The 24789-nt window shown below is 53.0% G+C and overlaps 1 protein-coding gene across 1 annotated transcript; it reads left to right on the top strand.

The window, feature by feature from the left end:
* The first annotated feature begins 15508 nt into the window (after nucleotides 1-15508).
* On the top strand, nucleotides 15509-19273 carry LOC130266581 (E3 ubiquitin-protein ligase NEDD4-like). The gene is made up of 7 exons (XM_056515830.1): nucleotides 15509-15607; nucleotides 15711-15806; nucleotides 16832-16905; nucleotides 17910-17970; nucleotides 18267-18326; nucleotides 18764-18871; nucleotides 19114-19273. The coding sequence occupies exons 1-7, from the start codon at nucleotides 15563-15565 to the stop codon at nucleotides 19252-19254; spliced, it is 585 nt and encodes a 194-aa protein (XP_056371805.1). The 5' UTR covers nucleotides 15509-15562; the 3' UTR covers nucleotides 19255-19273.
* Nucleotides 19274-24789: the final 5516 nt, after the last annotated feature.

Raw genomic sequence — 24789 nt, 5'->3', positions numbered from 1 at the left:
TTTGGGGCACCCCAAGGTCCCGAGGAGAGGGAGCCACGCTGCGGTGAAGGAGCAGCTGAGTGGGGAATGGGGGGGTGGTGCCGGGTGCCGTCCCCCAGAGGGACCCAAGAGTGCCAGAACATTCACAGGGAGGGCTGGGTGTAGAAGGCAGGAAAATATAAATATAAAAAATACCTAACTACAGCTTAAATAAATGTTTTATTTGGTTAGAGAAGGGTTTTTTAATAGATAATCTAAATATAAAATAAAAATAATAGAAAAATAAAAATATATTTATATAAATATAAAATATATACAAATAGAAGTAACAACTTTATATTAAATATATAAATAATGCAAATATATAGTGTATGAATATAAATTATATATATATGAGATTAGAAATACGCAAATAATATAGTTTAAAATAAATGTTGTGGTTTTTTTTTATTTGGTAAAGGCAGGGTTTTTTATAATTAATATAAGCAAAATAAATACACAAATATACAATAAGTTTATAAAGACATAAAAGTAGAAGTATTTGTGCATACATGAATGTATGGGAGTAAATACATAAATATATAGATCAATATAAATGTAGGATATAAATAATATATACTTCTGGTATAATATATTTATAATATAGATACATTGATTGCAGACATAAAAATGAAAGATATAAATAGAAACATTTAAATATAGTTTAAAATAAAGGGGTTTTTTGTTTGTATTTGGGTAAAGGTGGGGCTTTTAAATAAAATTTGAAACATACACATATATAATATATAAAGATATATGCATAAAATAGAAATGAATTTTAACAATATAAATATTATGTGTACAATAAATAATAAAAATAATATTGTATATATGTTATAATGCAAACTTAATTGAAAATATAGATTGTGAATGTGAATATAAATTAAATATTAATAGATTTTTATTCAAAGGGGTTTTTTTATTGTTTGCTTTTAGTTTTGGTCGGGGTGTTTTGGGGGCATTCTTTTAGGAGGATTTTTTGAAGGGATGGGACTCGTTGCTTTTTGCCTTCGCTTCTCTTTCTGTCCCCAAAGCGCCGCAGCCCCGGGCTGAGCTCGGCAATGGCAGTGCTGCCGCCTTGTGGACACAGCGCGGTACTGCAGCCAGCCCCCGAGCCGGCAATGGCAGCGCTGCCGCCTTGTGGGCACAGCGCGGTACTGCAGCCGCCCCCGAGCCGGCAATGGCAGTGCTGCCGCCTTGTGGACACAGCGCGGTACTGCAGCCAGCCCCGAGCCGGCCCCTGGCAGTGCTGCCGCCTTGTGGGCACAGCGCGGTACTGCAGCCGCCGCCGCTCCGGCGCCCTGGCAGCGCTGCCGTCCTGTGGGCACAGCGCGGTGCTGCGCGCGTGCCCTTCCGATGATGGGAGCGAGCGCGTGCCGGGACGCTGCCCTGTAGGACTGCCGCCACGCTGCGGAAGTGGCCTCTGCCAGTACTAGAGATGGCGGCCGAGAAGGGCGGAAGTGACGTCTTGCCACTCTCAAGATGGCGGTTTGGCAGGCACTCGTTTGACCTTCTATATATGGCGGCAGTTCCGGGTACCACAACAAAGATGGCAGCCGGGCCGGAAGTGGCCTCTGCCAGTACTAGAGATGGCGGCCGAGAAGGACGGAAGTGACGTCTTGCCACTCTCAAGATGGCGATTTGCCCGGCACTCGTTTGACCTTCTATATATGGCAGCAGTTCCGGGTACCACAACAAAGATGGCAGCGGGGCCGGAAGTGGCCTCTGCCAGTACTAGAGATGGCGGCCGAGTAGGGCGGAAGTGACGTCTTGCCACTCTCAAGATGGCGGCTTGGCCGGCACTCGTTTGACCTTCTATATATGGCGGCAGAAAGGGCGGGAAAATCAAGGACCCCAGGCTGTTTTGTGGGCTGCCTGCCCGCGACGCCGACACCGATCCCCGCGGCGCGATTTTCTCCGGCGTTTCCGAGAGTGCGGACACGGGCTGTGGGCTCAGCGGCGCCGCGGGCGCGCGGGAAACGGGCAGGCGCCGACAGGCGGCTGCTGGCAGACGCCAGTCTCTGCCGGGGTCCTGTACTGCCGGGGGCGGCACCGAAGGCGGTCCCGGGGGCGGTACCAAGGGCGGCAGCGGCGGCGGTACCCACGGCGGTACCGGGGGCGGTACCGGGCGGGGATCCAGGTGCGGGGCCGTGAGGTGATTCAGGGGCGGGGCCGGGCCCGACTCAGGTGCGCGGGGCCCCAGTGCGGCTGCGCGGGCCGGGGCCTATTTCTATGCGGCCGATCCGCTCCCGGCCCGTTCCATTCGGGAACACTCGTGCTGGGATGCGGCGGGATCCTCGTCGGAGCGCTGTGCCAGGGACGGCTCCCGGTTCTGCGCGAATCCTGGGGCGCTCAGGTAGGACCAGGGTCGGGTCTAGGTTTTGGCGGTATTGGCTGGGGGTTCCAGGCGGTGCCGCCTCTCCCCGGGCAGGCAGGGTGCGGGTAGCGGGGCCGGGATCGGGATCGCCGCAGGCAGCAGCAGCAGCCGCCCCGGACGGGCGCTGGGGCTGAGCCCGGCGCTGCCGCTCCCATTCCGTTCCGGCGGCCGCGGCACTCTGGACACGGTCCCGCTGTGGCCGCGGGGAGCCGGGGCTCTGCCGGTAACCGCGCCCGGAAGAACGGCGGCGGGATCTCCCCGTGTAGACGCTGCATCGCGGCTGGACCCGGCCGGGGCGCGGGGGCCGCCGTGCCAGCCCTGGAGCCCCAAATCCCGGCGCTCCCGGTGCCCCCGTCCCGCGGAGGCCCCGCAGCCCTGAGCGCGGAGCAGCGCCCGGCTCCCCGTTCCCGTGCGCGCACAGCCCCGGGGCTGCTGCCCGCGCACCCCTGCGGAACGAGCGGGGCTGGGGCGCGGGAGGAGCCGCTCGGCGGGGCCGGGCACGGTTCTGCTCGGGCTGCTTCTCCATCACCTGCCGGCTGGCATGCTCCCCCTCTCCCTTGCTTTGCAAACTCCAAGAAGCTCTGCAATGGCAAAACCTCTTTTATTAAAACTCGGCTGCGGCTTTTCCTCTTTGCTTCCAGGTCACAGGATATACTGGGATTGAGAGGGTTCCTGAAATCCGACTCTCGAGGACACGGCCCGTGGGAGAATTGAACTCACAACCTTGGTGCTACCTGGGCTGTGCTCCGACTGACTGAGCCCTCTGCATCTCAGGTATGAAACTCCCAAGGATGGGAATCCTTGGCTCCAGCAAGGAAACTGCAGCTCGTTCTATTCTGCTAAAGCTGCTTTACACACCAGCCCCTGCCACGGCTGTAGGGTAGAACTGGCTGGCAGCTGGCATGACAGCACCGCATCTTCCCATCCCCTGATTTTCCTGCCCTTTCCAGGATTTACCCAGCAGCTGTACATTTGCTCTTGCCATGTCTCTTTGTAGGGAGAAGTGAGCAGGACAGGTTCTGAGGCTTCCCTTGCTGCGTGACCTGAGTTCCTCTGGAGAGTGGCAGGTGGCATTTCCTGCAGGTGAGTGTTGCCCAAATGAAGCAGCTGCTGAAGCTGGGGCTGGTTTTGTGGCCCAGAGCTGCACAGAGGCCTCAGTGCCTCCCACTCACTGCCAGCAATGCTCCTTGTTGTTTCTGTGTGTCCCAGCTGCGGGGAACGGGGGGCAGGAGTCCCCGAAAGGCATCCAGCACCTCTTGTCCTTGGGCCTTCGGGGCAAGGGCTGTGCCTGCAGTGTGCTGCCCGTGCCAAGCACACGGCCCGGGATGGGCGCTGGGTGCCCGGCCGGCGCTGGCACGGACACGGCTCAAGGGCTGCCCGTGGCTCCCGGGCCAGGGGCTGCTCTGAGCAGGCTCCTGGAGACGCTTCAGCCTGGATACAGGCCACTGACAGCCCAAAAGCAGCCCAAGGAGCAGCTGGCGTGTCCTGGTGATGGTGGCACTGGCTGCGTGCAGAGGGGCTCAGACAGCAATTCCTGGTTCCAGCCTCCCAGAGCTCCCAGGCAGCTGCCAGGTATGTCCTGTCCACCCCAATTGCCTTCCCTTCCCTTCCTGCCTGAGGCCTCGTTCAGCAGCAGCAGCACTAAAGCCAAGGCAGTCTTCCCTCACAGCTATTAAATGCCAACCGACAGCCTGCAGAGATGCCTTCAAATCAAAGGTTCAGGTGGGATGAAGTTTTGTTTGGACGAAGGTGGGAGTTTCCAGGGAGCCAGCTGGAAGTGCAGAAGGGATGGAAAGCTTTCCCAGGTGGGTCCCACTGGAGGTGTGCTGGAGGCAGGGATGTGCACCCTTTGCTGAGGGAAAAGAACTTGCAGAGGCTCTGAAAGGAGCTGAGCTGCTGCAGGGAGAGATGTCCTCCCGTGGGCACGGGGAGCTGCCTTGGCACGGGACGGGAGTGCCCCTGGCCCTGCCTTCTCCTGCTTGAAAATATCACCTGGAGCCCCGGCTCAGGGGGGCTAAATCAGCTGGACTCCGGGCAGCTCTGTCAGCTGCCCCCCAGGGACATGGGTGGGGCTGGGGGATGAGGGCTTTAAATAGCCAATTCTTTGGAACAGATGCCTGTCCCGATGCTGCTGAGCTTCCTTGGACGCTCTGCCCGTTCCTGGCACAGCTGGCGTTCAAGGGGCAGCTCTGCACGGGAATATCCACCCTCCGTGAGGCACTGTGAGGGTATGGCAGCAGGAACTGAGCAGGGAATTGGGGGCTGTGGGATAATTCACGGGAACTAGCAAAGCTGACAGTGGGCCCCGAGTCTGGGCGCTGCACAGAGAACAATCTTTGTGCTGCCCTGTCACCATTTTCTTCTGGTTCTTTTTTTTTTTTTTTTCTTTCAGGTGCTGGACTTGCCTCTGTGGATGTGTGCTGAGCTCTCACTTCAGGGGACTGTGAGGCCTGACTGGCTGTGAGTTTGTGTTCTTCTCACAGGAGAATCAGAAATGATCATTAATTAGACCACAGAAATCTTTTCTGAAACCTTTCCCCTTTCCTGCCCTTTGCTGGTAAGTCTTTTCTTTCTGCCTTTAACTCTACAGCTGTTCCCTGATGTCATTGCCCCAGTCTCACTTCTGTGCAGCTCCTAGCTGGGGAAAGCTCATAATAGAGCTGGTAACAAGTAAGCACTTGTTTCTATACTTCTTTTTCCAAAACTTTCACCAGAACTTAATTTCACTAGTTAGGAAGCGTGGTGAGGGGTGCAGGAGGAGCAGGAATAGGGGAGGGAAGCCTTGAGCACTGCAGGCTACAAAGATCTGCGTTTATCAATTTGATTTAGTCCTGCTGTGTTAAGGATACATAAATAGGCAAAATCCAAGGCACAGGCTGGAGTTCCTGTGACAATGCTACTAAGTGTTTATCTTTAATTACTCGGTGTGCCCCATTTCCCTTTAATAAGTGCTCTGATACCCCTGTAGAAACAAACACAACATGGGTGGGACAGTGCACCTCACAACTCCACAAAGAGTGGCACCTCTACCTCGTATGGCAATGCCATTTTAGTACAGCCCAACTGTCTCACAGCAGAGGGCTGAAGGCCCCTGGGAAAACAATTCTGGCACGCCCCTGAGCCCTTCCCCGGCTCTGTGGGGTGCCCCTGAGCCCTTCCCCGGCTCTGTGTGCCCCAGCTGCCCTGTCACCTCACCCCATGGGCACACTGCTCCCTGCAGCACACACACACTGCTGCCTTCCTGGCAGCTCCCAGGCACCTACCAGCCACGTGTTGGACGGGATCAGGAGGGAAAACAGCCCTTCTGCAGCCATTTTCTGGGCAGCTGGCAGTGATTCACGCACAAGGGGCATGGATACCATCAGTGGGTTCCCCTCAAAGTCTGTCCACGTTCAGCAGCACATGGTGGTATTCACCATCTGCATCAGTGACACGCACAGGGAGTTAGGGAGGAGAACTCCTTAGTTCAGCAGGAAGCAGCAGGGCAGGAGAGGGGAGAGGGGCTCACTGGGATGGGATGGGATGGGAAGTCACAGTGAGCCTGGCAAATGGCCCCTGCAGTGTGCAGGGAGAGGCTGTGCAAGGAGAATGGCAAAGTGTAAACTCAGAATGGCAATTATTAGTAGAGTTTTGGTTGGAAAGGGCATGAAAAATACCCTCACCTGGACAAGAGGTATTTCACTCTGTGCTGTATTGACAGGAGTGCCCAAATCCCAGCTGGAGTAACCCTTGTGATGCCATCAGCATTGGGAATGTCTGGCTCTGTGAGTTCTCTATGTGGCAGGGGGTCCCAACTTCAGGGAAATAGTGGGGCCCTTGGAAAGGCAGAAGAGGGAATCCTCAAAGGCCTGAGAGCCTGGTTTCTGACAGAGAACTGTAGTGATGGGAAGACTCAAAGTTCTGAAACTTTTGAAGGTGTTGAGACTTTTGAAAATACTCTTCAAAAAGAATGAATTTGTTATCCATGTGCACTTGGGATCAGGCAGAGAATCCTGAGCTGCAGTTCCAGGTGGAGTGGTTCATGCCAGACCCTTGTAGCCCTGGAACAGCATTTTTGACGTGAAGTCCCTGTAAGACTCTGAGAAGAAACTTAGACTGGGATTTGTTGGTGTCGCTGCACGCTCTGAGGGTAGAGAGGGCCAAGAGCTGACACACTGTCAGTCATTTCCAGCTGTGTTACCTGTGATTTCACACAGAACTGGCGCTGTGATTTGTGGCTGCTGGTGTCAAGGTGACCAAGAAGTCTGTAGAAGGGGATTCCAGTGGAGGGGGTTGGAAAGGCAAAGGGCTGTGCTGGGTGCCCCACCTTGGCAGCAGCTCTGGGGTCTCAGGCTGGCAGCCCTCCTCAGCTTTTCCAAAAGGGATAAATCACTTTAATGTGTGAAGGGAAATAAAGTAGTATTTTACTGTTAAATTAACTTATAGATCAAATGTCTTGCAATGTGCTCGCAGTCTTTCAGAATTTTCTCCAGGTAACATTTGCTGAAGGACACCTTTCAGATCCCAGTCCCCCTTAAAGCAGCTTGGGATGCTCAAACTTAGAGGGCTTTTCCAGTTGTAGGAACAAGGAAAATGCAGTCGGACTGCTGCTGCCCAGCTCCTGACGCAGAGGAGTGTCCGTAGCAGCAGAGGGTGGCAGCCCAGGGTGACCAGCACCTTGCCATTGCAGGTGGCACCCGGGTGGGTCTGGAGCGTTGTCTTCTGGTTGCAATCCCGTTGTTTTGTTGTGATCCCGCGTTCAGGATCCTGGGAGGAGCAGCTGTCTGGAGGCAGGGAAGGGCAGTCCCAGCATGGTCCTGTAGAAGCTTTCCTGTCATCCTCCTGGTGCTCCTCAGAGCTGTAGATGGAAAGAAGTGGGCTGTGCTGTGCCACTGCCAGCATCTCCACTGCCCCTTGCTGGGTGATTCTCTTGCACCAAAGCAGGACAGTTCTGCCCCCTTCACCTTCTCATTAAATCAGAGTCTAGGAAAAATGTTACTCCCTCCAGATTTAGAAGTGTGATACCTCAGCTGTCTGTGCAGAATTTCCAAACAGTAACTTGGGGTGTCACTGCCAAAAACTTTGGGTTCCTTTACCCACCAGGCCGTGTCTCCAATCCCAGCCCACGTTCCAATGAACGTGTCACTCACTCCTGCAGACGTTGCCATCAAAGCAGTGCAGATTCCCTGGGTTCTGGGGTGCTTCTGTGTTTTTGAGTGGATGTTTTCAGCTTAACAGTGTGTTGGGGCTGGGGAGGGTGGGGAGACACAAGCCTTTGCTAACCCTGACAGAGCTGAGCAGTGCTAGGGAGAGAAAAACCAAGAGAAATTCACGGTGTGGTAGCAGAGAAAGCCGTGGGATCATTTCTTTTGTTATTTGCAGATAAGAAAATGACCCAGTGGGAAGAGCCCAGGCTGCAGAACCCAGCCATCACCACAGGCCCAGTAAGTAGAGCTGCGGGATCCTGCAGGAAATGCCTGACTGGGGCACAGCTGAAGGAGCAGCAGCCCCTGCCTGCTCCTGGGCTCAGGGGTGGGCAGCCTGGGAAGCAGGAGCTCTCTGCCCACATCTAAGGCAGAGGAAGCTGGGGATGTCACAGCAGGCTCTGGGCAGCCTCCCTGCTTGCTCAGGGTTTGGGGATGCCTAAGGGGAAGTGCCCCTGTTTGCCTTACCTGGGTCATTCCTGGCAGTAGCGTTTCACTGGGCTGGCACATTGTTCTATTTATTTGAGGATCTCTGGACCATAAAGAGCTGTTTGCACTTGGGAGGAGAGAGGTGGGCCCATGTGGATTCAAAGTGGGGAAAAAAAGGCTCTGTGTGTAAATTCACCTTTAGCAGCGTGTCCATGGAGTGTATCTGTAATTAAATTGGTACCTGTACTTGCCTTTGTACACCTTGCTGTCTTTTGCTGTGAATAAAAACATTCATTCAATAAAGTTAAGTCGCCCCTAGTCAAGATACCCCACGTCTTCCCCTTGGCTCCTGTCTTTCTTTTTCATATTTGCTGTAGCATTAACTCTATTTCTTTTTCTCTCTATTTCTTTTCTTTTTCTCTGGATTTCTTTTTCTCTCTATTTCTGTCTGACTCTATTTCTCTTTCCCTGTTTCTAGTAGTCTCTAACTCTGGTTTTTTTCTTTTTCACTCTTTCTTTTTCTTTTTTTTTCTCTCTAACCTTTTTCTAACTTTCTTTTCCTTTCTAGCTGTACAATTTAAAAAACAGCAATACAAATTTTCAGGCTCCTTGCAAGTAAAAAAAACAAAACAAAACACCAAAAAAACCTTATGTTATTATTTAAATAAAATTATTTACACCTCAGGAGCCTGAAATTTTCTACTGCTGCACCAGACACACATATTTTTTTCTCCTTTTTCATATATGCCAGGTTAGGGCCCCTCATTAATACTCCAGATGGCAGTGACTAATAATTACCTTGATTGAACATTACATGCCTACTCTGGAGTACTAATGAAAGTAGTTATTAGTTAGTTGGGCAGTTAATTCAATATTTAGCTAACTAGCCAATTTCTCGGTGCACCACCACGCCTGTCACTCACCCAAGCCCAGCCCGTCACAACCCCAGCCCCGGTCCCTCGACACGTGGGGGCCCCAGGGTGTCACCTGCACATCACGGCATCTCCTGTGCCCGAGCGCCTCCGGAGGGACTCTGAGACCATCCCCAGCGCTGATCCCGTCCCTCCCGAGGGACCCTGAGGCCATCCCCAGCGCTGATCCCGTCCCTCCCGAGGGACCCTGAGGCCCATCCCCAGCGCTGATCCCGTCCCTCCCGAGGGACCCTGAGGCCATCCCCAGCGCTGATCCCGTCCCTCCCGAGGGACCCTGAGGCCCATCCCCAGCGCTGACCCCGTCCCTCCCGAGGGACCCTGAGGCCATCCCCAGCGCTGATCCTGTCCTTCCCGAGGGACCCTGAGGCCATTCCCCAGCGCTGATCCCGTCCCTCCCGAGAGACCCTGAGGCCATCCCCAGCGCTGATCCCGTCCCTCCCGTGGGACCCTGAGGCCATCCCCAGCGCTGATCCCGTCCCTCCCAAGAGACCCTGAGGCCATCCCCAGCGCTGATCCTGTCCCTCCCGTGTCCGTCCCCCTAGGACGCTCCCCCAGCCCCGCCCCTGCCCCGCGCCCCAGCCCCGCCCCTGCCCCGCGCCCCAGCCCCGCCCCTGCCCCGCGTCCCAGCCCTGGCTGCGCACCCGCCGCTAACGCCGCCTTGTGGGCACAGCGCGGTACTGCAGCCGCCGCCGCTCCGGCGCCCTGGCAGCGCTGCCGTCCTGTGGGCACAGCGCGGTGCTGCGCGTGTGCCCTTCTGATGATGGGAGCGAGCGCGTGCCGGGACGCTGCCCTGTAGGACTGCCGCCACGCTGCGGATGCCGCTTGCGGCAGGAGCCCGGCCGAGACAAGCATCCCCGCCCGTGCCTGCCGCCGCTCGAGCGTCGGCCGGAGCTCTTTTCGGCGTCGTTGCCGGATTCAGGCAGGCGACTTAGAAATTGACATGGTGAGGGGCGTTAAGGGTACCACAACAAAGATGGCAGCCGGGCCGGAAGTGGCCTCTGCCAGTACTAAAGATGGCAGCAGAAAAAGCAGAAGTGACGTCTTGCCACTCTCAAGATGGCGGCTCGGCCGGTACTCGCCTGACCTTCTATATCTGGCGGCAGAAAGGGCGGGAAAATCAAGGACCCCAGTCTGTTTTTTGGGCTGCCTGCCCGCGACGCCGACACCGATCCCCGCGGCGCGATTTTCTGCGGGGTTTCCGAGAGTGCGGACACGGGCTGTGGGCTCAGCGGCGCCGCGGGCGCGCGGGAAACGGGCAGGCGCCTTTCTCTGTCGGGGTCCTGTACTGCCGGGGGCGGTACCGGGGGTGGGGCCGAGGGCGTTACTTGGGGCGGTACCGGGGACGATACCGGAGGCGGCACCGAAGGCGGTACCGGGGGCGGTACCAAGGGCGGTACCGACGGCGGGTACCGCGGGCGGTACCGGGCGGGGATTGAGGGGCGGGGCCGGGCGGGGATTCAGGGGCGGGGCCGGGCCCGGCACAGGTGCGCGGGGTCTCAGTGCGGCTGCGCGGGCCGGGGCCTATTTCTATGCGGCCGATCCGCTCCCGGCCCGTTCCATTCGGGAACACTCGTGCTGGGATGCGGCGGGATCCTCGTCGGAGCGCTGTGCCAGGGACAGCTCCCGGTTCTGCGCGAATCCTGGGGCGCTCAGGTAGGACCAGGGTCGGGTCTAGGTTTTGGCGGTATTGGCTGGGGGTTCCAGGCGGTGCCGCCTCTCCCCGGGCAGGCAGGGTGCGGGTAGCGGGGCCGGGATCGGGATCGCCGCAGGCAGCAGCAGCAGCCGCCCCGGACGGGCGCTGGGGCTGAGCCCGGCGCTGCCGCTCCCATTCCGTTCCGGCGGCCGCGGCACTCTGGACACGGTCCCGCTGTGGCCGCGGGGAGCCGGGGCTCTGCCGGTAACCGCGCCCGGAAGAACGGCGGCGGGATCTCCCCGTGTAGACGCTGCATCGCGGCTGGACCCGGCCGGGGCGCGGGGAGCGCCGTGCCAGCCCTGGGAGCCCCAAATCCCGGCGCTCCCGGTGCCCCCGTCCCGCAGAGGCCCCGCAGCCCTGAGCGCGGAGCAGCGCCCGGCTCCCCGTTCCCGTGCGCGCACAGCCCCGGGGCTGCTGCCCGCGCACCCCTGCGGAACGAGCGGGGCTGGGGCGCGGGACGAGCCGCTCGGCGGGGCCGGGCACGGTTCCGCTCGGGCTGCTTCTCCATCACCTGCTAGGTGCGACGCTCCCCCTCTCCCTTGTTTTGCAACTCCAAGAAGCTCTGCAATGGCAAAGCCTCTTTTATTAAAATTCGGCTGCGGCTTTTCCTCTTTACTTCCAGGTCACAGGATATACTGGGATTGAGAGGGTTTTTAAAATCCGACTCTCGAGGACACGGCCCGTGGGAGAATTGAACTCACAACCTTGGCGCTACCTGGACTGCTCCGACTGACTGAGCCCTCTGCATCACAGGTATGAAACTCCCAAGGATGGGAATCCTTGGCTCCAGCAAGCTGCACAGAGGTCTCAGTGCTTCCCACTCACTGCCAGCAATGCTCCTTGTTGTTTCTGTGTGTCCCAGCTGCGGGGAACAGAGGGCAGGAGGAGGCCAGGAGTCCCCGAAAGGCATCCAGCACCTCTTGTCCATGGGCCCTCGGGGCAGGGGCTGTGCCTGCAGCGTCCTGCCCGTGCCGAGCACACGGCCCGGGATGGGCGCTGGGTGCCCGACCGGCGCTGGCACGGACACGGCTCAAGGGCTGCCCGTGGCTCCCGGGCCAGGGGCTGCTCTGAGCAGGCTCCTGGAGATGCTTCAGCCTGGATACAGGCCACTGACAGCCCAAAAGCAGCCCAAGGAACAGCTGGCGTGTCCTGGTGATGGTGGCACGGGCTGCGTGCAGAGGGGCTCAGACAGCAATTCCTGGTTCCAGCCTCCCAGAGCTCCCAGGCAGCTGCCAGGTATGTCCTGTCCACCCCAATTGCCTTCCCTTCCCTTCCTGCCTGAGGCCTCGTTCAGCAGCAGCAGCACTAAAGCCAAGGCAGTCCCCTCACAGCTATTAAATGCCAACCGACAGCCTGCAGAGATGCCTTCAAATCAAAGGTTCAGGTGGGATGAAGTTTTGTTTGGACGAAGGTGGGAGTTTCCAGGGAGCCAGCTGGAAGTGCAGAAGGGATGGAAAGCTTTCCCAGGTGGGTCCCACTGGAGGTGTGCTGAGGCAGGGATGTGCACCCTTTGCTGAGGGAAAAGAACTTGCAGAGGCTCTGAAAGGAGCTGAGCTGCTGCAGGGAGAGATGTCCTCCCGTGGGCACGGGGAGCTGCCTTGGCACGGGACGGGAGCGCCCCCGGCCCTGCCTTCTCCTGCTTGAAAATATCACCTGGAGCCCCGGCTCAGGGGGGCTAAATCAGCTGGACTCCAGGCAGCTCTGTCAAGTGCCCCCAGGGACATGGGGGGGCTGGGGGATGAGGGCTTTAAATAGCCAATTCTTTGGAACAGATGCCTGTCCCTGTCCCGATGCTGCTGAGCTTCCTTGGACGCTCTGCCCGTTCCTGGCACAGCTGGCGTTCAAGGGGCAGCTCTGCACGGGAATATCCACCCTCCGTGAGGCACTGTGAGGTATGGCAGCAGGAACTGAGCAGATAATTGGGGGCTGTGGGATAATTCACGGGAACTAGCAAAGCTGAGAGCGAGCCCCGAGTCTGGGCGCTGCACAGAGAACAATCTTTGTGCTGCCCTGTCACCTTTTTCTTCTGGTTATTTTTTCTTTTTTTTTTTTTTTTTTTTTTGTTTCAGGTGCTGGACTTGCCTCTGGGATGTGTGCTGAACTCTCACTACAGAGGACTGTGAGGCCTGACTGGCTGTGAGTTTGTGTTCTTCTCACAGGAGAATCAGAAATGATCATTAATTAGACCACCAAAATCTTTTCTGAAACCTTTCTCCTTTCCTGCCCTTTGCTGGTAAGTCTTTTCTTTCTGCCTTTAACTCTACAGCTGTTCCCTGATGTCATTGCCCCAGTCTCACTTCTGTGCTGCTCCTAGCTGGGGAAAACTCATAGTAGGGCTTGTAACAAGTAAGCACTTGTTTCTACGCTTCTTTTTCCAAAACTTTCACCAGAACTTAATTTCACTAGTTAGGAAGCGTGGTGAGGGGTGCAGGAGGAGCAGGAATAGGGGAGGGAAGCCTTGAGCACTGCAGGCTACAAAGATATGCATTTATCAATTGATTTAGTCCTGCTGTGTTAAGGATACATAAATAGGCAAAATCTAAGGCACAGGGTGATGTTCCTGTGACAATGCTACTGTGTGTTTATCTTGAATTACTCAGTGTGCCCCATTTCCCTTTAATAAGTGCTCTGATACCCCTGTAGAAACAAACACAACATGGGTGGGACAATGCACCTCACAGCTCCACAAAGAGTGGCACCTCCACCTCGTATGGCAGTGCCATTTTAGTACAGCCCAACTGTCTCACAGCAGAGGGCCAAAGGCCCCTGGGAAAACAATTCTGGCACGCCCCTGAGCCCTTCCCCGGCTCTGTGGGGTGCCCCTGAGCCCTTCCCTGGCTCTGTGTGCCCCAGCTGCCCTGTCACCTCACCCCATGGGCACACTGCTCCCTGCAGCACACACACACTGCTGCCTTCCTGGCAGCTCCCAGGCACCTACCAGCCACGTGTTGGACGGGATCAGGAGGGAAAACAGCCCCTTCTGCAGCCATTTTCTGGGCAGCTGGCAGTGATTCACGCACAAGGGGCGTGGATACCATCAGTGGGTTCCCCTCAAAGTCTGTCCACATCCAGCAGCACACGGTGCTATTCATCTGCATCAGTGACACGCACAGGGAGTTAGGGAGGAGAACTCCTTAGTTCAGCAGGAAGCAGCAGGGCAGGAGAGGGCAGAGGGGCTCACTGAGCCTGGCAAATGGCCCCTGCAGTGTGCAGGGAGAGGCTGTGCAAGGAGAATGGCCAAGTGTAACTCCGAATGGCAGTTATTAGTAGAGTTTTGGTTGGAAAGGGCATGAAAAATACCCTCACCTGGACAAGAGGTATTTCACTCTGTGCTGTATTGACAGGAGTGCCCAAATCCCAGCTGGAGTAACCCTTGTGATGCCATCAGCATTGGGAATGTCTGGCTCTGAGAGTTCTCTGTGTGGCAGGGGGTCCCAACTTCAGGGAAATAGTGGGGCCCTTGGAAAGGCAGGAGAGGGAATCCTCAAAGGCCTGAGAGCCTGGTTTCTGGCAGAGAACTGTAGTGGTGGGAAGACTCAAAGTTCTGAAACTTTTGAAGGTGTTGAGACTTTTGAAAATACTCTTCAAAAAGAATGAACTTGTTATCCATGTGCACTTGGGATCAGGCAGAGAATCCTGAGCTGCAGTTCCAGGTGGAGTGGTTCATGCCAGACCCTTGTAGCCCTGGAACAGCATTTTTGACGTGAAGTCCCTGTAAGACTCTGAGAAGAAACTCAGACTGAGATTTGTTGGTGTCGCTGCACACTCTGAGGTAGAGAGGGCCAAGAGCTGACCCACTGTCAGTCATTTCCAGCTGTGTTACCTGTGATTTCACACAGAACTGGCGCTGTGATTTGTGGCTGCTGGTGTCAAGGTGACCAAGAAGTCTGTAGAAGGGGATTCCAGTGGAGGGGTTGGAAAGGCAAAGGGCTGTGCTGGGTGCCCCACCTTGGCAGCAGCTCTGGGGTCTCAGGCTGGCAGCCCTCCTCAGCTTTTCCACAAGGGATAAATCACTTTAATGTCTTGCAATGTGCTCGCAGTCCTTCAGAATTTTCTCCAGGTAACATTTGCTGAAGGACACCTTTCAGATCCCAGTCCCCCTTAAAGCAGCTTGGGATGCTCAAACTTAGAGGGCTTTTCCAGTTGTAGGAACAAGGAAAATGCAGTCTGATTGCTGCTGCCCAGTCCTGACCCAGAGGAGTGTCCGTAGCAGCAGAGGGTGGCAGCCCAGGGTGACCAGCACCTTGCCATTGCAGGTGGCACCGGGGTGGGTCTGGAGCGTTGTCTTCTGGTTGCAACCCCGTTGTTTTGTTGTGATCCCGTGTTCAGGATCCTGGGAGGAGCAGCTGTCTGGAGGCAGGGAAGGGCAGTCCCAGCATGGTCCTGTAGAAGCTTTCCTGTCATCCTCCTGGTGCTCCTCAGAGCTGTAGATGGAAAGAAGTGGGCTGTGCTGTGCCACTGCCAGCATCTCCACTGCTCCTTGCTGGGTGGTTCTCTTGCACCAAAACAGGACAGTTCTGCCCCCTTCACCTTCTCATTAAATCAGAGTCCTGAGCAGAGGAAGGTCACTAGCCTGATTTTAGGCAACTCCTTGGAGAGGGAAGTAGTGATTTTAAATGGGATAGAGTACCCTGGGCTTAATTCCCCAGCTTTTGTCTCTCTCTGCCATTAATGTTAGGGTGGTCAGTGGAGTATGGCAGGTAGTGGATAATTGTTGAAACTGAAAAATTGGACTTTCTGTGCCATAATAAAATAAAGCTGAGCTGCTCTGATGCCGTTGCAGCTGCAGGACTGTTACAGTCAGGAGGTAACAGGAAATGCCAGGGGTGGTGCCCTCAAGCATTCCACCTTTCTGGAATGTGCAGGTGCAGGGCAGGGCAGGTAATCTGTCCTCTCTCTCCCAGGCTTCTTCATCAGACCTTTCTACAAGATGATGCTGGGGAAGCCCATAACCCTGAAGGACATGGAGTCAGTGGTAAGAGCCCATTGAACCTGTGCCAGTGCTCACAGGCCCCTGGCTTTCCACAGCTCTGCACTAATTGCCCATTTTCAAACTGCCTAACTGTGATCTGCCCTAGGATAGTGAATACTACAACTCTCTGAAGTGGATCCTGGAAAATGACCCCACCGAGCTGGATCTCACGTTTTGCATAGATGAGGAAAACTTTGGGCAGGTACGTAAAGGTTACTTGCATCTTAGGACTGGTGGTTGCCAACAAGTAGCTCAGTGCTGACAGTCTGGTGGTGGTGAAAGCAGCAACGAGCTCAGCTGGCTGTGTTCCCGAGCTGGGAGCGGGGCTGCCAGCTCCTGTCAGGGAGCTGTGGCACCTCTGGGACAAGCTGGACATGCAGCTGAGTGAAATACTTGCAGTGAAGGAGGGATGAAGGTGTCCCACAGTCCAGCTGGGACATGCTCAGGGACTCTCTGGTTCCTGAAGCTGAAGGTGCTGTCAGGGAGAGCAGCAGAAGGACACCAGGTCCTCTCTGTAGTGCCTGTCACAGCTGGTGTGCCAGGGGGAAGCTGCCAGGTTGAAAAGGGTCACAGCCTATGGGGCTCTTTCTCCATGACAAATGAAAGTGTTGTAGACATTAAATTAAATTAGTTTGCTTAGAGGTTTTTATGACCTTTTTTTGCATTTTCCCTTTGTTTACTTCTGAGCCCTAGATCCTGGCTCCAGATAGAACTGGAGCTGGGGACTGTAGGGCCTTTTATAAAAACTGACTTCAGCATTTCAAACCATGCATTCAGTGTCCTGTCAAAAATATTCTGATCCACTTTCCAGTGCTGCCTTTTTCCTGAAGCACCCGAAGGTTATGGATTTCATGGAGAACTAGGAGCCACAGAATAGAGAGGTTTTGTAACCCACTGGTTGGCTTTGGGCAGTTCCAGTATGTGATTTATCTTCTTGTATTACAAATAATAGCTATTATAATTTTGTGTATATAAAGTACCTATTTTGTGGTTCTATTTTATATAAATATATAATTTCATTATTATAAATAATAATTGTAATAAAATGATCAGTAAATAGCCAGCCCCTCTCTGCCAGTTTTCCCTTCTGTCAGCGCAGGTTTGTTCAAAAGTGTAAATCAATTTGCTCATGATTGCCTGATCCTGCTTGTGAAACACTGCTCAGGGAGAGTGGGTTCTGGGAGAAAGATGTCCTCAAATAACAGCCTTTGGTCTTTTGAAAGGCAGACATATCAAGTGGACCTGAAGCCCAACGGGTCCGAAATCATGGTAACAAATGAAAACAAGCGGGAATACATTGAGTAAGTACCGTGATGGAATGTGCCTGGGGGGAAGAAAGAGCAGCTGGGTTAGAATTGGCCCTGCTGCAATCCCTGGAGCTTGTACTGCACAAGAGCATCAGGGATCATTGGGGAAAAACCTTACTGTTAACATTGGTTATATCCCGTCAGGTACAAGAACAAGGAGTAAATTAAATGACGTGCTTTGATCTCCTGAAATTCCCCCCATGGAAACGTCCTTCTCCAACACCTGGCTCAAGCGAGATGAGCCAGAAGGTGCTCTCCAGCCTGGCCCTCATCCCAGTGTCCTCCTCTGCCAGTCACAGACCAGAGCCAGGAGTCCAGTGCCAGCAATCCTACCAAAACTGGCCAGATCTGAAATTAGGTTTCATTTTCAGATTTCTCAGTTCTTCTACCTACCAGGATGTAAAATGCTGAATTCATTAATACCTGCTGGCATTTTAAATCAGGGCCTTTTCCAAAGTGAAAGATGTTACAATTGCTACATTCATGCAAACTGGGAATTCATTTCCAGTGCCTGGACCTGGAGCAATTCCATGCCTGGAATTGACTTTTGATGCCTGCACCTGTGAGGTGTTTGTGCTGCGGGTGGCTGGTGCTGAAAGCAAGGTGTCCCTTTGATGCTGCAGTTTATTTCTTTCTTTATAGGCGAGGTGCTGTGTCCTGACAGCTCTCCTCAGAGCTTGCAGACTTTGCTGGGAATTTTTAATTGCTCATTGCTCTGGAAGAATAAAATGTCTGCTCACGTAGGTACCTACAGGAGTGAAAAAATTCCCACTGTGATTTGGTCAAAGTCACTGGGCTTTTTGGTTTGTCTCTTCAAAATTCCATCAGTCACCAGCCAATAAATTGGAGTAGCTGGTGGAAGCTGCTTAGTTACCTGAACTTGCTGAAGTTGTAAATGACAAACTTGAAAGCATTTGGGGTTGCTGAAACCTTTGAGCCCTTGGCTGAGACCTGCTAATGAGTTTGTTTTTCTGGTGGGGTTTTGTTTCTTTCTGCAGCCTGGTCATCCAGTGGCGATTTGTCAACAGAGTGCAGAAAGAAATGAATGCCTTTCTGGAGGCGAGGCTCTTTAGCTCCTTTCTTTCCCAAAACCAGGGATTGTTTTTAACACAGATTTCTTACCCACTGGTGTCTGTGTAAAGGGAGTGGGGAGCTTGGCAGGGAATGCAAATAGAATACATGATGTTTTGTGATTTGACAGTTTTATCTTGTGTAAGAATATATCATCTTTCCCTTATGGGAATAAGGTCATTCTCGTTCAAGTTTAATTATTTGAGCTTGAAGTAATTTGGTCATTGATTTTTTTAATTAGGATTTATGTGGGATGAGAGTTTTAACTTTGCTCTTCTTTTTAGGGATTCACAGAACTGCTTCCTATCGACCCGATTAAAATTTTTGATGAAAATGAGCTGGAGGTGAGTCAATTTGGTGCCCCAAGCTGGCAGCTCTCTGACAGATGTGCCATGTTCTGGGCTTTTCAGTCATCTGTCTCTCTCCCTGGGGGAACGTGCGGACACGGCTGGAAATCAGATGTTTCTTCCTAATTAATAAATCTGTTCATGACATGAGAAGAGCTGCACTCAGGAGGGTGGTGGGGGGTGTGCCTCTGAAAGCCTGGAAGCAGCCTAGTGGATCAGTGCCACCCTCTGCCAGTCCCATCTGAGCCAAAGACGTGGAAGTTGTGTCACACTGTGGCAGTGTGCAGCCCTTCTGCAGCAGCTGGGATACTCTGGGGATGCTCGGACTCTCCCCTGGGTGTGCATAAGTGCCTGAAGGTCAGAGCCCTGAGGGGCAGTGGCACCTTGTACCCTGTGAGGTCAGGGACACATCCCACCCTTCTGCTTGCCTGCAGTTACTGATGTGTGGCCTTGGTGGCGTGGATGTCAGCGGCTGGAGACAACACACCATCTACAAAAATGGTTACTGCCCAAATCACCCTGTTATCCGGTGGTTCTGGAAGGTAAGACTGGGCACCAGCCCTCGCTGGTCCTGTAGGTGAAAGTCCCTGCCCTTTTTTGCAATCATTTTTCTGTATGAGAACTGCTCAGGTGGGTGGTTGTGCTGGGGCCAGGAGCTGCTCCCTCCTGGCTCAGGTGAGGGCAGGTGCAGCTCCTGCTCAGATGGAGCAGAGGCAGCCCATAGTGCCCTGAGGCTGCTGGCACAGAGGGGCTCCTGCAGTGCTGAGGGTGTCTCTGCCCCCAGGCTGTGCTGCTGATGGACGCTGAGAAGCGGATCCGGCTGCTGCAGTTCGTGACCGGGACGTCCCGCGTGCCCATGAACGGGGCAGGACAGGGGCGGGACCGGGCAGTCCCAGAAGGCAGAGCCCGGGAGGAACCGGGATGAAGCGGGGCGGGCCCGGGGCTGGGGCCGAGGTGATTTAATGCCTGGAAACCACCCGGCCACCGTTTGCTGACGCCGAGTAGGGTGAGAGGAGGAGCTGCTTGTTCGGGCTCCCAGGTGAGCTGTGGGGCTTTGGCTTCTACCCCTCTCCCCCGCTCTAGCCCTCCTTCCTTCTCTGCGTATTCCTCTTCTTTCCCCCTTGTGCCTCCCAAAACCTCCCCTCCTCTCCCCCCTGCCCCTCCTTCCTTCTCCCTGAACTCCTTTACTTTTTCCCCTTTCTCTCCCCATCTCAAGGGATACAGCCCAGGATATCTCAGGGCCCAGATGATTTCTGTTCCTTCTGCTTGTTTCACTTGCAGATGTTTCCCAGTCCAGCTCGCTGAGCCTCCAGCTCTGTGGCACGTTCTTCATTCCAGCTCTGGCTCTGAGATGCTGCACTTGATGGCTGCTCCAGTTCCTTCCAGCTCTGGGTAAATAACTGGTGTCTCTTGTGTAATCTGTGTCCTTGTCTGTCCTTTGTGTCCATCTGTGTTACCTTTGTCACATCTCCATGCTTTATCAGCATCCTTCCAAGCCATGGTAGCCAGACTCTACTCGTGTACTTTCCTGCATTGTGCTTATTCCAGCACATTTACCTTTTTTGCTTTTTGAGACGGAAAGAAGTACACAAGATCTTCTCATCCATCTTCCTTCTCAGCTTTGGTAGTGCCTGCTTTTCACGTGCCATTCTCTTGGCCTTCTGTAGGGAGTGTGTTAGACCCTCCTTATGTGCCCTCACTAGTTCCATAGGTTCTATCTTGGGCTTGAGACTTAATCCTCCAGAGAGTTATCTCCAGTCCTCATCCATGGTGTACGTACCTACCTTGGCTTATACTGTATGTAGCTGTCTTGGTTTATGTTGCATGTACCTTTACTGTGTGCATCTCTACTGTATGGGCCTTTATTGTGCCCCTTAGCTCGGAGCTGCCCTGCCCTGGCACCCGCTTGGGTAGAATAGTTACAGAACTTTATTGTTCCTCTCTTTTCTGTGGGGTTTTGGGTAGGAAATGTGTGGGGATAACCTCTACCTGACCAGCTCCTGCTGTCTCTCAGGTCCCTGAGGTGGATTCCCATCTCTGCAGTCACCAATTATGCCGATTTCCCTGGAATCTCCCGTTGGGTGTTGAAGAGCAGCAGCCGGGGGATGTGTTGAAGCATCCTCTTCATGCAGCGTTCCAAGTGAGGGTTGCAGTCAGCCTGTCAGCTGCAGAGTGTGACAGGGGGAGCGTGTGTGTGTGTCTGTCTGGAGAGTCTGTGTCTGTGTCTGTCTGCTTATGTCTGCCTGTGCCAGTGTGTGTGCTGACTGCTTCTAACCTTGTGCATATGGTTTTTACCTTTTACCTTTCTCAACTCATTTTTTAAATTTAGAATAAAGAGTCCCCAGCCAAGAGTTTGGGTTTTTTTCCCCCCAGCTGGATTTTTTTCCTTGGTCCCAGCCAACAAGATGACATTCATCCACAGAGGTTGGGCATGGACAGTCCCAGTACCAGGGTTTTGTCAGCAGGATGGGTTTTGAGGCATGGACAGTCCCAGTACCAGGGTTTTGTCCGCATGGATGCCCGTGGCTCCTGGGCCAGGGGCTGCTCTGAACAGGCTCCTGGAGATGCTTCAGCCTGGATACAGGCCACTGACAGCCCAAAAGCAGCCCAAGGAGCAGCTGGCGTGTCCTGGTGATGGTGGCACGGGCTGCGTGCAGAGGGGCTCAGACAGCAATTCCTGGTTCCAGCCTCCCAGAGCTCCCAGGCAGCTGCCAGGTATGTCCTGTCCACCCCAATTCCCTTCCCTTCCCTTCCTGCCTGAGGCCTCATTCAGCAGCAGCAGCACTAAAGCCAAGGCAATCTTCCTCACAGCTATTAAATGCCAACCGACAGCCTGCAGAGATGCCTTCAAATCAAAGGTTCAGGTGGGATGAAGTTTTGTTTGGACGAAGGTGGGAGTTTCCAGGGAGCCAGCTGGAAGTGCAGAAGGGATGGAAAGCTTTCCCAGGTGGGTCCCACTGGAGGTGTGCTGAAGGCAGGGATGTGCACCCTTTGCTGAGGGAAAAGAACTTGCAGAGGCCACTGCTGAGGCCCTGAAAGGAGCTGAGCTGCTGCAGGGAGAGATGTCCTCCCGTGGGCACGGGGAGCTGCCTTGGCACGGGACGGGAGCACCCCCGGCCCTGCCTTCTCCTGCTTGAAAATATCACCTGGAGCCCCAGCTCAGGGGGGCTAAATCAGCTGAACTCCAGGCAGCTCTGTCAAGTGCCCCCAGGGACATGGGTGGGGGGGGGATGAGGGCTTTAAATAGCCAATTCTTTGGAACAGATGCCTGTCCCTGTCCCTGCTGCTGAGCTTCCTTGGACGCTCTGCCCGTTCCTGGCACAGCTGGCGTTCAAGGGGCAGCTCTGCACGGGAATATCCACCCTCCGTGAGGCACTGTGAGGTTATGGCAGCAGGAACTGAGCAGATAATTGGGGGCTGTGGGATAATTCACGGGAACTAGCAAAGCTGACAGTGAGCCCCGAGTCTGGGCACTGCACAGAGAACAATCTTTGTGCTGCCCTGTCACCTTTTTCTTCTGGTTATTTTTTTTTTTTTTTTTTTTTTTTTTTCTTTCAGGTGCTGGACTTGCCTCTGTGGATGTGCGCTGAGCTCTCACTGCAGGGGACTGTGAGGCCTGACTGGCTGTGAGTTTGTGTTCTTCTCACTGGCGAATCAGAAATGATCATTAATTAGACCACAGAAATCTTTTCTGAAACCTTTCTCCTTTCCTGCCCTTTGCTGGTAAGTCTTCTCTTTCTGCCTTTAACTTTACAGCTGTTCCCTGATGTCATTTCCCCTGTCTCACTTCTGTGCAGCTCCTAGCTGGGGAAAACTGGGATAACTTAGAGGGGACAGAGGTGAAACTTTTAGCTGGATTTTTCTAAAATTTTCTAATGATACTGAAATTATTTCCAATTGCCCCAGTGAGAAGAACACCAACTTGCAGGCATCAAAAGCTTAAAACTCGTTTAATTGAGGTAGGTCCAAGGAAAACCCAGCCATGCCAGGCTGAGGCTGGAACCCGCTCATAATTCATTGTTGGTGTCTGCTGCAGTCTAGGAATAGCTCTCTCATTTGTCACTTGCTTGATCTGCTTTTATATCCCTGATTCAAATGGAGTTAGGCAAACTTCATGTTTGCTATTAGGCTATGAAGAAGCCTATTGTAACCAGCAAATGCTTTTCTTAGATGGAAATGTGCATGCAAAATACAAAGAGCTTTGATACTGAGATTTTTTTTTTCCCCCTGAGGTTCAAGTATTTTATCATTTTAATAGCATTACATTTTCCTGTTGCACTCATTTTTAGAGTGCATCATTTGTATTAGCTCTGAGTAGCATAATTCCTTCCAAATTCCTGTGGCGGGCACTATAATCATAAGTATACAATTAGCTACAGCTGGATGTAGCAGAGGTGAACACTAAATAGTTTTGTTGGCAGGAGGCTCAGTGTCTTTTAACCCAGACAGCTTCTTTACAGATGCCTGGTTTGTTACTCTGCTTTAGGGAATATGGGGAACTTCAGATACAAAGAAGAGAATTTAAAAGTTATAATTGTACAAGTTTATTATGCAATAAGGTGCTGAAGGTGCTGCGGATTTGTTTTGGATTGTTATTTGTGGTTTTTTTGTTTGTTTGTTTTCTTTTGGGATTTTTTGTTGTTGTTTTTGGTGTGGTTTTTTTTTTTTTTGTTTTTTTTTTGTTTGTTTGTTTTTTTTCCTTCCCCTAGCTTGAAGAAACTTGAAGAAGGAATTTGGATGCTGAGAAGAGCATCAGTGTGTTCACTGGCAGCACGGGCTGGGATGAGGGCTGAGCAGGACCCAAGCTGCAGCACATCAACCATTCAGCTTTCACCTCATGTTTTATCACGGCCTTTATGAGACAGATGTGAATCGATGAGTCCCAGGCCGAGCCGTGCCCGTGCCCTGTTCTGTCGGAGCTGGTGCTTTCCTGACAGGTTCAGCAGCCACGCTCTGTAATAAATACTCCTGGGTCTGCTGCTGTTCCTCTTCCTGCTTTATATTCAATTTTCCACCCCTTCTCTCCTCTCTGTCCGCTGTGTCTTTGGTGTTCCTTTCTTGGCCTGTGTGCTCCCCATCCCATTCCCTTTCACTGCTTCTCTCTCTCTTGTTCTTCTTTTTCTTTTTTGAAATGAATACTCAATATTTATATAATATCTCTTATTCAATCCCTCTCCCTGTTCTGTCCTACTTTTTGCCTCTCTCTCTGTCTCACTTGCTGCCTGCATCTTTATTTCTCCTTTCTTCCTCTCCTTGTCCCTCAGTCCTGCACCGTGACTGTGTTTCTTTGTCCCTGTCACTGTCCCTTTGCCTGTACCTGTGTGCACCTGCTGCCCAGTGCTCCTCCCTGACCGTCCCCTCTCTTGGTGAGCCTCTGTCCTGCTGGCCATGCCTCTCTGTCTCCGTGCTCTCTCTCTGTGCTGCTCCTTGGCCGCGTTTGCCCGCCCCGGCACGTGCCGCGGTCGATTCCTCTGCGGGTTCTTGTTTCCCTCTTTGTATCCCTCAGTCCTTGCTGCGTATTTGGCACCGTGTTTCATTCTGCGTCCTTCTCCATGCCTCGCTCGTGTTCCTGTTTTATTCTGTGTGGCTCTGTGGAGCTCCCCGTGCCGGTGGTTCCCATGGGTGTGTCCCATTTGCTGTCCCTGTTCTTTTTTAATCCTCTCTGTGTGCGGCCCATTCACCATCCCAGGTGTTTTTGGATTTTTTGTTTTTTTTCCATTTCATCCTGCGCCTTGATCTTAGTTTTCTTGCTGTGTCCTCTCTGCTGGTCGTCTTCTTCTTCTGCCCCTTGTTGCCTGTGTCTGCGGGGCTGAGAAGGAACTTCAGCCCTTCTGGGGGCTGTCCCCCACTTCCTTGCGTGAGCAGAGTCCCTTTTTGGGGGGATGGACCATGGGAAGGGTTCGAATAAAGTGCCGTGCTCCTGCCCGAGGCAGTTGTAGTCGTTCTGTGCCTTCTTTGGAGGGTGAGGAAAAAAGGCTGAGGGGGACAGGGGGTGGAGATTCGGGGCCTCCCGTGTCCTTTGGGGCACCCCAAGGTCCCAAGGAGAGGGAGCCATGCTGCGGTGAAGGAGCAGGTGAGTGGGGAATGGGGGGGTGGTGCTGGGTGCCATCCTTCACAGGTAGAAGACAGGAAAATATAAATATAAAAACTACCTAACTATAGCTTAAATAAATGTTTTATTTGTTTTATTTGGTTAGAGAAGTTTTTTTTAATACATAATCTAAATATAAAATAAGTATAATAGAAAAATAAAACGATATAAATATAAAATATGAACAAGTAACAAATTTATATTAAATGTATAATATTAATAATGCAAATATAATGTATATGTATGAATATAAATTATAAATATGAGAATAGAAATACAAAATATTTTGTATGGGTGAAATATATTATTGGTTTTATTTGCTAAAGGCAGGGGTTTTTTTTGAATAATATAAGTAAAATAAATATCCAA

Source organism: Oenanthe melanoleuca, unplaced genomic scaffold (assembly GCF_029582105.1).
Source record: "Oenanthe melanoleuca isolate GR-GAL-2019-014 unplaced genomic scaffold, OMel1.0 S092, whole genome shotgun sequence".
Taxonomy (NCBI): Eukaryota; Metazoa; Chordata; class Aves; order Passeriformes; family Muscicapidae; genus Oenanthe; species Oenanthe melanoleuca.
Note: the sequence above shows the minus strand (reverse complement) of the source record. Positions and strands in the feature narration are given on the sequence as shown.